Source organism: Hordeum vulgare, chromosome 2H (assembly GCF_904849725.1).
Source record: "Hordeum vulgare subsp. vulgare chromosome 2H, MorexV3_pseudomolecules_assembly, whole genome shotgun sequence".
NCBI lineage: Eukaryota > Viridiplantae > Streptophyta > Magnoliopsida > Poales > Poaceae > Hordeum > Hordeum vulgare.
This window is the reverse complement of record NC_058519.1, coordinates 622,982,278-622,996,478: the sequence shown is the minus strand read 5'-3', so window position 1 is coordinate 622,996,478 and position 14,201 is coordinate 622,982,278. Positions and strand designations below refer to the sequence as shown.

Here is a 14,201-nt window from a genome sequence, read left to right as displayed (position 1 = left end):
CAATGCATTCCATCAACGATTTTGGAGGGGGGGGGGGGTGTCATTTTCGTCACGCATAATCTTGAATGATAATCTTCACGGCCTCATAGAATATGATCTTTGGAGTTTGTTCCAAACTCCAGATGACTTCAGGGACTTTATCACGCTGTGCACTAGCAAATACATTAATCCAACACTGTTTATGACAACAATCTTTGAAACACAAGTAGGCAAATTATTGCATCAACAGAATGACCATGATCATTTGGCTCGTGGACAACCACCATTAATTGACACGCAGGAAAAGAGAGGAGTCACATGGGAAGCTGGGAAGAAAGGTGGAATTTCCCCCTCTCACGTCAGTTGACAAACGGAGCTTATAGGGTCACAATGAAGGAGACGACAACTGAGGAAATTGCATGAATCACAAGCTATTGTGGTTGATTTTGCGTAGAACAAGTATTGTCCAGATTTGTTGCACAAAACATCACCTATTGGTGGAATCCGTTGCAGCAAGCTTCAATCCATCATTTGACTATGTTAACATGATTTGTAATTAGTGGACCATGCTTGTAAGGGCACACTTAACAATGAAAAACCTATGGCATTAGCCGGCCAAGAAAAACTGCTAATATTCGCAATGCCCGCTACATTCTTTTTTAAACTTAGCATTTGAAAGGAATCCAAAATGAGTAAATCCTAATATATCTAGTACTGATTTGAGAACCCTTTAGCTTACTTTCATGTGTTTTTTAGAGATGTATTGACAGTTCACTGACACAATTGGTTATTGTTCAATATTTGATACTCCCTTCGTCTTAAAATAAGTGTCGTTGTTTTATTATAAAACTTATACTAAGTTAGTATAAAATTTGCGGGAGTATTTTTTAGAGATGTATTGGCAGTTTACTGACACAATAGGTTTTAATATTTGCTTCAGTTGGGCTGACAGTAGTTGTCCTGCTAGAGTGCTAGTGGCGCCAGGCTGCATAGCTCCCGAGTAAGCGGTGCAAGGTAACCAGTAGTACGTTTTCTCCGTAAAGAAGACACGAAAATCTGCACACGATTCCTTGTGGTCAAGCCGTTAAGGTCAAAGCTATTCGACCGTCATCTCTTTTCAACTTATATGTAGAAGCGCCACTAGAGTTCATAAACTTGACAAGTAATTTTTGGCAGGTCTGGAAACTTATGAACTAGTGTCACTTCCACAATCCGAACACCCGTTGCAGGCAAAACGAAACACAGTATAAACAAGGGTGGGTGCTCTTATTTTATTCCATCAGTCGATCATCACGACCAAGCACAGAGCACTGCAATACAGAGGAAGCTATGGACCTTTTTATTCATCTCGTCACTTGGAGGTCGTCTTTAATTTGATCATCCCCGTGAGGCCTAGCAGGCTCTTCCCTTGCACGGCAGGATGAGGTGGGGAGGGGGCGGAACAGGGATGCCGGGCTTGGCAGCATCGAGCAAGACCTTCTCTTCCCTGATGCCATGGCTGGGTGTAGGATGGACTTCCACTGGCCAAGACGAAGATTAACTATCTCAGTTTCATCAACCAAGCTAGCTAAATACAGTACTAGTATCAACTTGAGGAGATGACTAACCTTCAGGGGCGGAAACGCTCGTGACCAGCAGAGACGATGCAGTCGTTGGATCCGCCGTTGGCGTCTCCATGTGGACGAGCTGGCTCATGGCCAGGAGGAGGACCGCCAACTTCATCACTGCTGCTTTTGTGCCCGCCATTTTCTCTCTCGTCTTGTTCTTCTTGCAGTTGCAGGAGACTGAAGCTGCCACTTATATAGTAGAGGGATCGATAATCGCGTCTACTACTACTAGTACTTTTTATCTTCGAGAATAATCATAGCTACTTGTAGGAAGTCTCTTTCGATAGGTGGAATCCAAATCTTGTAGCCTGACACGAATGCTAAAGCAGCATGTGCAGATGCTCCTTGCTGGAGTAATTGTTTTGCCCCTGTACAGTAAGTGTTCACCCATTTTTACTTTATTTTTCAAATTTAAAAGTGTTCACTTAGTTTTCAAAATGTTCGTATGATAGAAAATTTGTTCATGTATTTTAAAATAGTATGTGTAATTTTATAAGTGTACACATTTTTTAAAATCACACTACATAAAATATTTAAAAAAATATGACAAAGTACTTGAATAATGTTAAATGTGTATAGAGAAAATAGTTAGCATGTATACGAAAAATGTATATAAAAATATAATTTACATGAAACAAATTGATCATGTATTTTAAAAAATTAATCAAACATTTAAAAAAAATGCTGAATTTCTATTAGAAAATTATTAAACATGTATTCGGGAAATGTTGTTGACATACACAATAAATGAAATATGAAAACCAAAAGAAACAAAAAAATCAACAAAAAAGAATTAAACTGAAGTAAAAGTAAAATAAAAAGGCAAACCAAAGAAGAAACAAAAGAAAAGGAGAGAAAGAAAAAGACACCAAAGAAAACCGAATAAAAAAGAAGGAATGGAGAAAGAAAAGGAAAATACGCATTAAAAATGGAGAATGACTGATGAAAAACAAAAGATAACAAAAATCCCGAAGCAAGCATATGAATAACCAACTCTTTTGTTTATAAGTAGTCTGCTTCCGTTTTTGAACACAGTAAAGACGCAAGCGTTCATATACACATGCATACATTCACCTCTATAAACGCACACACTTGCACTCCTATACATATGAGCACCTCCAAAAAAACCGAGTCCACATATTATCTTGAAACCACCGCTTACCTAGTAGGTAGCTTCGCTACATAGCATTGAGGAGTCCAAGATTCGAATCCTAAATCTCTCGTTTTCTCTTCTCGGGGTGGAAATCCATTCGATTCAGCACCATGGAGCCACACACTAGTGGGCCGGCTCATGTGTAGGCCCCGCACGCTGTGATATATTCCACCCATTTCAAAATATAAATTGTATTTAAAAAGATCAAATTTATTTATGTTTAAACAAGTTTTTAGAGAAAAATATTAGTAGCCACAACACCAAGTCAATATCATAAAATATATTTTATTTATTTGCATTTTAGATACAATATTTTTTATGAAATCTATCAAACAAGTCAATATCATCTCTCTTTTTTTTCACCTTTTCTTTGAAGTTAGCGCTAATGCGCCGGCGGATTCTACAAGCGCTAGTTCCTTCGGCCAAGCATAACGCAATATATAACCCGTGCTTTTCCTATTTGACGCATTCCACGGCAAGTAATGTATCGTTCGCACAGACCGGCCAATCTTAAAAGCTAACGAGTACTACATAACATCCGGTTTTGGGGACATGCTCCAGCCTGGTTTTTCCGGTTTTGTGAACATTCCAGAATGTTCCTGGGTCGTCTTTTACAGGTTTTTCGCTTTCTTATATGCATTTCATTATTCATTTTTCATTTCCTTTTTTATTTTTCGTTTTCATTTCCTTTTATTTTCTCTTTTTGTTCCTTTTCTTTACTTTCTGCCTTTGTTCAAAATTCTCACAACTTTTTCAGAAGAAAATGTGGATATCAATAAATAATTCTGCTTCAAAATTATTCGCTAATTTCAAAGAATTTTTATGTTTCCAAATTTAGTTCGGAAGATTCAAAAACTGTACTCATATTCAAAATTTGTTATCAAACTTAAAAAATTTATTCCCGTTTTAGAATTTTGTTAACGAGTTTTGAAAAATGTTCTAATTTCAGTAACTGTTTGCAATTTTAAATAAATGTTCATGTTTTCAATTTTTGTTCCGGAGTTTGAAAAGAATTCTAGTCCTTCTGGTTTACGTACTGAATTTTGGTTTGGAATTTCAAAAACTGTTCCTGCTTTAAAAAATAATCTTGTTTTCAAATTTTGTTCAAGAGTTTCAAAACATGTTGCCCTTTTAGTTACAAATTTCTAGGTGTTACTTGGGGATTTTTGTAGACTAAAAAAACTTGGGGAAACATAGTGAACGCTTTGGTTTCGCCGCTTTTGTTCGTTTCTTGAAGCGCCGTGTTCCATATCTAGCATACTAGCTTGTCAATCGGAGTGGCTAGAACAGCATGCTCTAGCCCATGCTAATTTTGTTCCTTCGGTTTTTATTTTATTTTTTCGCATGTGTTTACTGCTTTATAGATTGTTTTTTTATGTTTTTTATTTTCATTGGTCTTTTTTTAGTTTTTTGAAAAAAAAATTACACGAAAAAGCACGGTTTTGTTTTCCTGAGAGGCACGATTTTACCTTCACGAGAGAGACCGTCGTGCCTCTTATAAAACAAAAAAAACATGTTTTCTATTTTCTTCAAGAGTCACGGTTTTGCTTCCGTCAGAGGCACGGCCATGCCTCTCGTAAAGAGAAAAATATGTTTTTTTCGTGAGAGGCACGGTTTTGCATTCGCGAGAGGCACGGTCGTGCCTCTCGAAAAGGAAAAACATGTTTTCTATTTTATTTTATTTTCCATGAGAGACACGGTTTTGTCTTCGTGAAAGGCACGGATGTGCCTCTCAGAAAGGAAAAAAATTTCCTATCGCGAGAGCCATGATTTTTATCATCCGCTTTTTTGTGAAAAAAAGTTCGTCAAAACCAATCAACATGAAATCTAGTTTTAAAAATCTCGACGCGAAAACCCAATGATGAGGTTTGGACGCACGGTTTAGGAGATAAAACGTTTAGAAAATACGAGTCTACAAAAAGGGAAACTCTCAGGTTGCAACAAGTGACATGCATGCAATAGCCACTTGTCGTAACCTGAAAAGGTGAAAGTGATCTTTGAAAGATGTATTCCTTAATTAATGATTTCGCACATAGAAGCTCTTGAAAACAGTTCGATTCAGCATCATAGAGCCACATACTAGTGGGCCGGCCCATGCCAGGTCATGTGTAGGCGGCCGCACGCAATGATATACTCCATCGTTTTAATATATAAGTTATATTTAGGAAAATCAAACTTATTTATGTTTAAACAAGTTTTTAGAGAAAAGTATTGGAGCTTGATGGCGTGTCCAGGGTGTTGTCTCATTTGAATTGTTCAACAGAAATGGTTTCTTTTTGACGAGCCAGATGAGATCTGCAAAGCTGCATGTCAGTGATGGAGTCATGTCGAGTTCGGTTGTGGAGGTGATCCGTTATTTTTTCTTTAATAATTAATGTGGTGATATCATAGGCAGATGGCGACATTGATGGCAAGCTCAGAGGTTTCTTCAGTCTTGTTTGTAATCTTATTTCTTGGCTGATGTTTTTTGTGTGCAAAGGCTAATGTTTGGCTATGTATTTAATTTTACCAAGTCGGTGCGCACGTAACTTGTACTATGATCCTTATGTTATAAATGAGGCACGTATTACCATGAAAAAATAAAGCCTAAAGAGCACTCGTCACACTCCCAGCAAAGCTCTTCCCATTTCTTAAAAACTAGAAGGAGTAAGCGCATGTTGTTGCGTTGTTATTGTTGTTGTTGTTGTTATGTTTATAAAATAGACTAGCCTATTTAGTTATAAAATATTGGTGTATTAGATATAAAAAATCCAAATCTCTTCAAATTTGTAGAGAACTATATTAATATTCATAATATCAAGTTGCGATCATTAAATTCATCATAAAATGAAATTTTATATTTTATTTATTTAGTATTGTGGATGCTGATATTTTTTACTTCAAAATTTAGTCAAAGTTAAATAAATTTGACTTTTCCAGAAAAGTACAACTTATATCTTGAAACTGAGGAAGAATTTGATTTGACTAGTGTGAGAGGCGATGGCCTATGGTTTCTATTTTATTTATAATACGGTGTTTTCATGGGTCTTTCGTGATGTGATTCTGTATCATGTGCTAATCAAATGATATTTGTGTTGGAAAATTTTGTGCATCAGTATGTGCATGTACTATTTTGACGTTATAATAATATATTTCTAGATAACGAGGGATATACGGGATTGATATATTATTATAAGTCGGTTATCGACAATTAATTTTAGAATTCGTTGACCAAGTAAAAATAATCAACCCAAACCCAAATCAAATACCTCAATCTAATTAAAAAGCTTCAAAATTAAAGAGCATGGTAAATTGAATAGAAGAGTTTGTTGATCCGGTCAAAATTGGACAACCAAATTTTAATCGAACACCTCAATTGATTGGAAGGCCTTCAATTCTAAAAAGATTAGTGATATAGTATGCTGAGAAATTGTTGACCCAATCAAAACTGAATAACCAAATTTTAATAGGAGAACTTAATTAATTATAAAGCTGGAGATTAGTGATATGGTATATAGAGCAAAGTTCTCCGCATTCGTCGGCCAAAACCCCCAAAACCTAAGTTCTTGGAAAAAGATCCACACGTGTGGGCGTTTTGTAACTCGTCTACATTAGTGGATCGTCGTCCATGCGTGTTTGCATGAATGTTGGCAATTTTGGCATATTTTTTGTGACATGTAGGAAAGGGCTGGTGTGTGGGCGTTTATCAGTTCGTCCATACGCGTGTTTCACGCACGCAGACCTTGGGGCTGCCAACCCGACGTGTGATGGAATTGGCGTCGCGTCCACACGCCTGCATGCATGTCAGTTGCCATGTCTGTCCAGTATTACATGGCAACTGAGTGGAACTGTCGTCGCGCGTCCACACGCCTGTCAGTTGCCATATCTTTTCCAGTGTTACATGACAGCTGGGTGGAACTACCGTCGCGCGCCCACATGTATGTCAGTTGCCATGTCTTTCTAGTGTTACATGGCAATGCAGTTGTTCAGATATGACGACAGCAGTTGAGCAACCATGGCAATTGTAGTTGTTCAGACATGACAACTACAGTTAAACAAACAGTTGCCTCGGCTCACCAACCATGACAACTGTCACGCGGAGGCAGGCGGGACCGCGAGGGAGGAGGCCGGACGTGTGGACATTAGTTGTTTTGCCTACACGTAGGCGTGCGGTCTGTTTCTCTTACACACCATACGAGACGTGTGACAAGACTCCCTTAACGCCCAGATCCGGTGGGGAATATCAGGACCCAAGTTCTTCCCACACACCCATAAAAAAGGTAAGCAAAAGTATTAAAATCAACCCGATGATCTATGATGGACGTAAACCTGGCCACGCTCGTCACGTGTCCCAGGCCCGTCCACCGCTTCCCCTCTAGCTCCACACCCTTATCTCTTCGCGCCATCTCTCCTCACACATTTCCTTCCCCACCTCTGTTCGCCCCCGCTTGAGACAAGAGCTTCCATGGCATCACCACCCTGCACCGCTGCTCTGAACCAGAGAGAAGTGACAGTGCGCACCACCAACCGCGTCCCTGGCACTGCAACCTCGCTCGACGCTCTGCCGCGACACAACACGCACGCGAGAGGGCGGCCGCTCGTCTTTGTGCTGCCGGCGATGCGGTACGACGCTCGTTGGCGACCGTCGGTGCTGCAATGCAGCAATGAGTCCACGACTAAGGGTTGTGACACAACTACTCATCCACGGCCGTTGTGCTGCGTTGGAAGCGTTGTCGGCGGCTCGCCGCTGCGATGCAACCTCGGTGTCGCTACTGGTGCTACTACTGCGGCGGAGCTGCAGTGGAGCGCTCGCCTGCGCCTCCCTCGTGCTCCGACGCAGCACTCACGCGACGAGTTTCCTGAGTGCTGCATCGCAGCGATAGCCGACGGCTCGTTGATGCGTCATTGGTGGCTCGATGCAGTGTCTCAGGCGGCTCTCAGGCAGAGGCGGAGGCAGTGGGGTGGCAAGCGGGGGCCAGACTCTCCTATGGTTCGGCCCCCCTCAACGAGTTGTAGCGGGGACTAGCCTGTTCCCTGATACTATATTAGGCTTAATTATCCGGCTATTAGCAACGATGTGGGCTAAGCTACTAGTTTCAAGCCCAAACAATTCCGCAAGAAGGCAACGTGGGCCAAGGCTGCACGTACGCATCCACCATCGTCCGTACAACACGTACTCTTTAATCGATCGATGCACACGCACGCACTCAAGCGTTGAGGTGAGTTCCTTCCTATACTCTTTCTTCTGCTAGGGCTTCGTTTCGCCGGGCTGCCGGGGGTCGCGCCGACGCAGGTTGGTAATTAGCAAAGCTGTCGTTTGCCATGCGTCAAATCTGAGTAAGATCCTACAAGTCTAGCCTACGGACGATGGTCTGTCGGGCGGCCGCGGAATAGACTACCAGATGCAGAGGTATTGTCAAATTGATTACATACACCTTGACACCAATTAATCAACTGTTTGTAGTTAGCATATTTTGTTACTTGCGAGATTAATTACATGTCACATATTGCTTTTTTGTGGGGTAGGTTACATATTTTCTTTGTACTAATATATGGGAATTGTAAGGTCAGGAAGATGAATAAACCATGGATAAGTAATTTCTTCAAGCCAATGCTTCAAACTCTAACTTCAGAGTTGAAGATGCAAATCTAACCATGGAGATAGATGTCACAGAGCAAGCTACTGCACATAATGTCCACAATCTTAGTTCAATTCATATGTGAACATCTCAACATAATGTTTCCAGTCTCAGATCTCAAAGGTATCACTACCGACAACTAAAATAGTAGTTCGATTTTAAACAAAAGTTCGTGTAAAAATCTTAAAAAGAGTTCGTGCCTCTGTTTTTAGTCTCATTTTTTATTTTCATTTTTCTGTTCCATTTTTCAGTTTAAATAATTTAAAACTTTGAAAAACTTTTGCAATTTATAAAACTGGGAATTTTGAAATAAAAGTTTGAAGAAAATATAAAATGTTTGTGAATTCAAAAAATGCTCAGGATTTTTGTAAAAATATTCGCATATTCAGAAAAATGTTCATAATTTTGAGAACAATGTTGGTGAAAACAATAAAAGTGAAGGACTTTGAAAAAAAGTTTGTGTGTTATTTTTTGAGTGCAATTGAAAAAATGTTTGCTAATTCAAAAAATGTTCATGCATTTTAAGAAATGTCCTAAAATTTTAAAGACATAATATGATCAGCACCATTGGAGATTATAATTGTTTTTCTCCCGTTGCAACGCACGGGTCCTTTTGCTAGTTTTATTAAAGTGCTTACAAATTGCTGAATAGACAAAAATAAATTAATTGATCAATGGGAAATATAATTTATTTATTTGTCATTAGGATGGCTTCATCATATTAGTTTTACCTTTCAACTTATTGTATGTTTCTTAATAAAACAATAAAATCAAGTTGATTTATTAAAAATGAAAGATATACCATATTTCAATTTCATCATCTTGGAATAATGAAGACGAAGACTAGATAATTAAGTAGTTTGATTGGTCTGCTGGCAATTCATAATTCTACACGTAAATTTAGAAAAGTAATTTTCTATATGTAAAACTTAATTATATATATATTGATAAATCTTATATGATGAACTTCATCATTATGTTCTTTGCCCCCCATCCTATGATCAAATCCTGGCTCCGCCCCTGCTCTCAGGAGGAGGCTTGCCGTTTGCAATGGATTTGTAGTGCGTCGGCATGGTGCTGCCTGCCGGCCGACCAAAGAGACGGAGCTACAGTGCAACATGCAGGTGATGGACCGAGCTGCAGTGTGACGGAGCATAGTGATGCGCGCAAGGCGGCGGAGCTGCAGTGCTGATGCGGCAGGGCGATGGAGCTGCAGTGCAACACTTTGACGGGCGACCAAGCTGCAGTGCAACGATTCGTTCCCATCATGCGGCTGCTGGCTGCAGGTAAGAAATTAGCCGGCTGATCGGTAGCAGCGGCCAAAAGATAAATACTGATCTCCACCAAACCCCGTGGGTTCCTCGGCCAAATCGGTTGCCGCGACACCTCCTCCTCCACCTCCCCGGTGGAGCAATCCGGGCGCGAATGGAGAAGCCACGCCGTCGCTCCGATCCCAATCGACCATGACGTCCAGGCCAGGCACCGGGAGGAAGGCGACGCCGTCGTCCGCGGCTGCGGTGGTATGGTTGGGCCCTCTCCGCGGTGGTTGGTGGTGCCCTGGCGGCGGCGGAAGGAGGTCGCCGTGGTTAGTAGTAGTACGGTTGACCCTCCAGCCCACGCCTCCGAAAAGAAAGGTTTCCCCTGTCGCCCTCCCAGTCCAAAGTCAAAAATCTCCCCGATAAAGACTTTGAAACCTGAACACCTACCAACGACTTCTTCTCCTTGCGCCTGCAAACATCTTCCTAAGACTTGTCTCCACAAACACACGACACCACTCTTGCTTTCATTGTCCAATTCCGATTTCGCCGGAACAAGAATCCCCAGCTCTATACAAGTCCGTTCCCCAATTGTTCCGAAGAACCATGTACTAGTTTCCTTCTTCGCGGGAAGATGAAGCAGGCCGGCACGCCGTGCATTCCAGGTTTGATTACCCTCCTGTTCTTGGGTCCATTCTGCAGATCCGATGACCGGCTGTCACCTGCAAAGCCGCTCTCCGCCGGCGACACGATCGTCTCCAAGGGCGGGGACTTTGCGCTCGGCTTCTTCTCCCCGGACAGCTCCAACGCGAGCCTGTACCTTGGCATATGGTACCACAACATGCCCGGCCGCACCGTCGTATGGACTGCCAACCGCAATGATCCTATCGCAGCCGCTTCGTCTCCGACGCTCGCCATCACCAACAGCTCCGACCTGGTGCTGTCGGACTCACAAGGTCGCACTCCTTGGGCGGTCAAGAACAACATCACAGGCGTTGGAGTTGCTGCGGTGCTGCTTGACACGGGGAACTTTGTCCTCCTCTCTCCAAATGGCACATCCATATGGCAGAGCTTTGATCACCCGACAGACACCATTCTACCCGGTACAAGGATCTCTCTGAGCGAGAAGGCTCATGCCGTCAGACTCCTAATTGCTTGGAAGGGCCCCATTGACCCATCCAATGGAGATTTTTCTGTGGGCCTCGACCCCAGCTCGAACCTTCAGTTAGTCATTTGGAACAGGACTGCGCCCTACATTCGCCTCAGCATGCTCAGCGACGCGTCAGTATCTGGTGGCATATTATACCAGAACACTATCTTCTATGAATCCATTGTCGGAACAAGGGACGGGTTCTACTATGAATTCTCTGTTTCTGGTGGCTCACAGTATGCACGCCTCATGCTCGACTACATGGGTGTGCTAAGGATTCTTAGCTGGAACAACCACTCATCTTGGACAACCGCCGCCTCCCGCCCCGCTAGCAGCTGCGAGCCCTATGCTTCATGTGGCCCGTTTGGCTATTGCGACAACATCGGGGCTGCCGCGACATGCCGTTGTCTTGATGGGTTTGAACCCGCTGGTCTGAACATTTCAGGCGGGTGTAGAAGAACCAAGACACTGAAATGTGGCAAGCGAAGTCATTTCGTGACCTTGCCTAAGATGAAGTTACCTGACAAGTTTTTACATGTCCTCAACACAAGCTTTGACGAATGCACGACCGAGTGCAGCAACAATTGCTCGTGTACAGCCTACGCTTACACCAACCTGAGCAGTAATGGTGCTATGGCCTTCCAGTCAAGGTGCTTGCTTTGGACCGAGGATCTTGTCGACACAGGGAAGTATGGCAATTATGATGAGAACCTGTACCTTCGGCTTGCCAACTCTCCTGGTATGCATCACTCCGTTCTAACCTTCTGTTATCCTGACACCTTTTTTTAAAAAAAAAGGTAAGACCCCGGCGGCTTCTGTATCATCATGATGCACACAACCAGTTATTTTTACACTTAAGCTTATCAAATCAACATCAGCATTTAATCGTGGGACATCTACTAAATATATGTGCCTGGGGTTATCCTCCTTCTCGAAAAAAAAATCTACTAAATATATGAACTTAACAGTATAGCAGTAACCGCCAAAATACTTCTTTGCATCCAATAATTTAGCGTAGGGCAGTAGATCTATAACTGTTCTATACGAGCATAGTGCAACATGCTCGTGGGAACACATTTATTCAGTCCACGGATAACTCATGGTTTTGTAAATTATTTTTGCTTCAAAGCAATAGAAAACTATACATGATTCTTTTTGCTTCAACATGCTCATGATAACACATTTATACATGATTCTTTTGCAGTTCGAAATAATAGCAAATTGGTCAAAATTGTACTCCCAACCATGGCTTGCGTCTTGATACTCACATGCCTCCTTGTCGGGATATTCAAATACAGAGGTATAATAAAAAAAACGCCCCTTATTTTCAAAATTGCACCTCATTTTGTGAGTGTTAATAACAAAGTATTGATCTTTAGCAAGCAAACCAAAGAGGACTGAAATCCACAATGGAGGAATGCTAGGTTACCTTAGCTCGTCTAATGAAATTGGAGGTGAACATGTGGACTTCCCTTTTGTTAGCTTCAGAGATATTGCCACTGCAACGGATAATTTCTCTGAATCTAAAAAGATTGGAAGTGGAGGTTTTGGGAAAGTTTACAAGGTAACAATGAGTTATGCATCCACGGTCTTAGTACTACATACTCTATTTTTAAATAATAATTTTATCTGTGGAAAAAATTGCTATCATTGTTTCACAGTTTAGGATGATGCCAATCATGCAGGGGATCCTGCAAGGGGATACTGAAGTTGCTATCAAAAGACTCAGTAGGGGTTCTGGCCAAGGGATAGAGGAGTTCAAAAACGAGATAATTCTAATTGCCAAATTGCAGCACAGAAACCTTGTTAGACTTCTTGGTTGTTGTATTTCTGGAGATGAGAGGTTACTTATCTATGAATACTTACCAAACAGAAGTTTGGACGCCTTCCTTTGTGGTATGTTCACACTTCTGATACAGGCTACAAGTATTTGATTAACCAAAAGGATACCACTGATCACTAATGATATACTCCGTTTACTATTCTTCTATGGAGATGATACAAGACAATCTGTGCTTGATTGGCCCACACGTTTCGAAATAATTAAAGGGGTGGCGAGAGGTCTTCTTTACCTCCACCAAGATTCAAGATTAACTATAATCCACAGAGATCTCAAACCAAGCAACATCTTACTGGATTCAGAAATGGCTCCCAAAATATCAGATTTTGGTATGGCAAGGATCTTTTGTGGAAACAAACAAGAAGCAAAAACTACACGGGTTGTTGGGACATAGTAAGTAATTCAAGGAACTAGCCACCTTTCAATATTCAGATTTCTACTGTGTAGTTATCCCAAATTATACATCAAGTTGTTGAATTATCTAAACAGTGGTTACATGTCGCCTGAATATGTTATGGGAGGTGCCTTTTCTGTAAAATCAGACACTTATAGCTTCGGTGTTCTTCTATTGGAGATTATAAGTGGCCTGAAGATCACCTCACCGCAACTGGTAGAGAACTTTGTCGGCCTGACAACTTATGTAAGTATACAGAAATGCATATAATTATAACATGTCAAACATTGTAACTTGATCATCAGTTGGCTCTGTTGTGTCAGGCGTGGAGACTATGGGAAGATGGAAAAGCAACGGATCTGGTGCACTCTTCGTTTGCTGAGAGTTGTTCACCTCATGAAGTTCTACGGTGTATTCATGTCGGCCTCCTGTGTGTTCAAGACCGTCCGGATGATAGGCCACTCATGTCATCGGTTACTTTTATGTTAGAGAATGAAAATGCATTGCTCCCGGCACCAAAGCAGCCTGCATATTTTGCTCTACAGAATTTCGAAGCTGAAAAATCAAGGGAAAACTCTGTGAATACAGTGAGTATCACAACACTAGAGGGGCGTTAATGTCATATATGTAAATTTCAGTATTAGAACTTCAGAAGCCATTTTGTATGATTTACAAATATTTTGAATTTGATTTCTTCAATAGGTCATTGTGTTGTACGCATAAAGGCTGTGAACAGAGGACTAATTGTAATTGATAATGTTCTGTTTCGAACAAAGATATGATTTTCCTGCTCTGTACGTTGTTGGACTGTTTGTATATCTTCAGTTGCTCACATGCCGGGAAGAACAAGAATATTCGATCATTCTGATTTTTTTTAGAAAAGGATTCGATCATTCTGATGCAATACAGACAGGTCTTGCTCATTGATGTTGTTGGTCCGAGATCCCTCTACCGATTTCCCTGTTGGTTATATGTTGCCCTACATTGTGGGCACTGTATCAGTCTTTAACAGTTTAAATGACATAGATATCTTGCCTCATTGCAGGGGCCGGGGATTTAACCTCCTTTTCTAAAAAAGAAAAAAAGATATCTTGCCTCATGAACACAATCATCTGATACTTGTGTGTCTTCTGTCTTTAAGTTTAGATTATTCTTGTAGAGAGTGTAAATTGCCAAAAACTACCACAATTCACGCAACCGTATC

The 14,201-nt window shown here is 41.3% G+C and overlaps 2 protein-coding genes across 2 annotated transcripts; one reads left to right on the top strand and one right to left on the bottom strand.

Moving 5' to 3' along the window:
• Nucleotides 1–1,226: 1,226 nt before the first annotated feature.
• On the bottom strand, nucleotides 1,227–1,766 carry LOC123430918. Its single transcript, XM_045114747.1, has 2 exons — nucleotides 1,587–1,766; nucleotides 1,227–1,499 (listed from the first exon to the last, which is right to left on the bottom strand). Exons 1-2 carry the CDS (start codon nucleotides 1,723–1,725, stop codon nucleotides 1,372–1,374), a joined length of 267 nt encoding a protein of 88 aa, XP_044970682.1. The 5' UTR covers nucleotides 1,726–1,766; the 3' UTR covers nucleotides 1,227–1,371.
• An 8,376-nt stretch (nucleotides 1,767–10,142) lies between these two features.
• LOC123430917 (G-type lectin S-receptor-like serine/threonine-protein kinase B120) lies at nucleotides 10,143–13,789 on the top strand. The gene is made up of 7 exons (XM_045114746.1): nucleotides 10,143–11,502; nucleotides 11,968–12,063; nucleotides 12,143–12,327; nucleotides 12,449–12,659; nucleotides 12,759–12,996; nucleotides 13,093–13,243; nucleotides 13,321–13,789. The coding sequence occupies exons 1-7, from the start codon at nucleotides 10,248–10,250 to the stop codon at nucleotides 13,612–13,614; spliced, it is 2,430 nt and encodes an 809-aa protein (XP_044970681.1). The 5' UTR covers nucleotides 10,143–10,247; the 3' UTR covers nucleotides 13,615–13,789.
• Nucleotides 13,790–14,201: the final 412 nt, after the last annotated feature.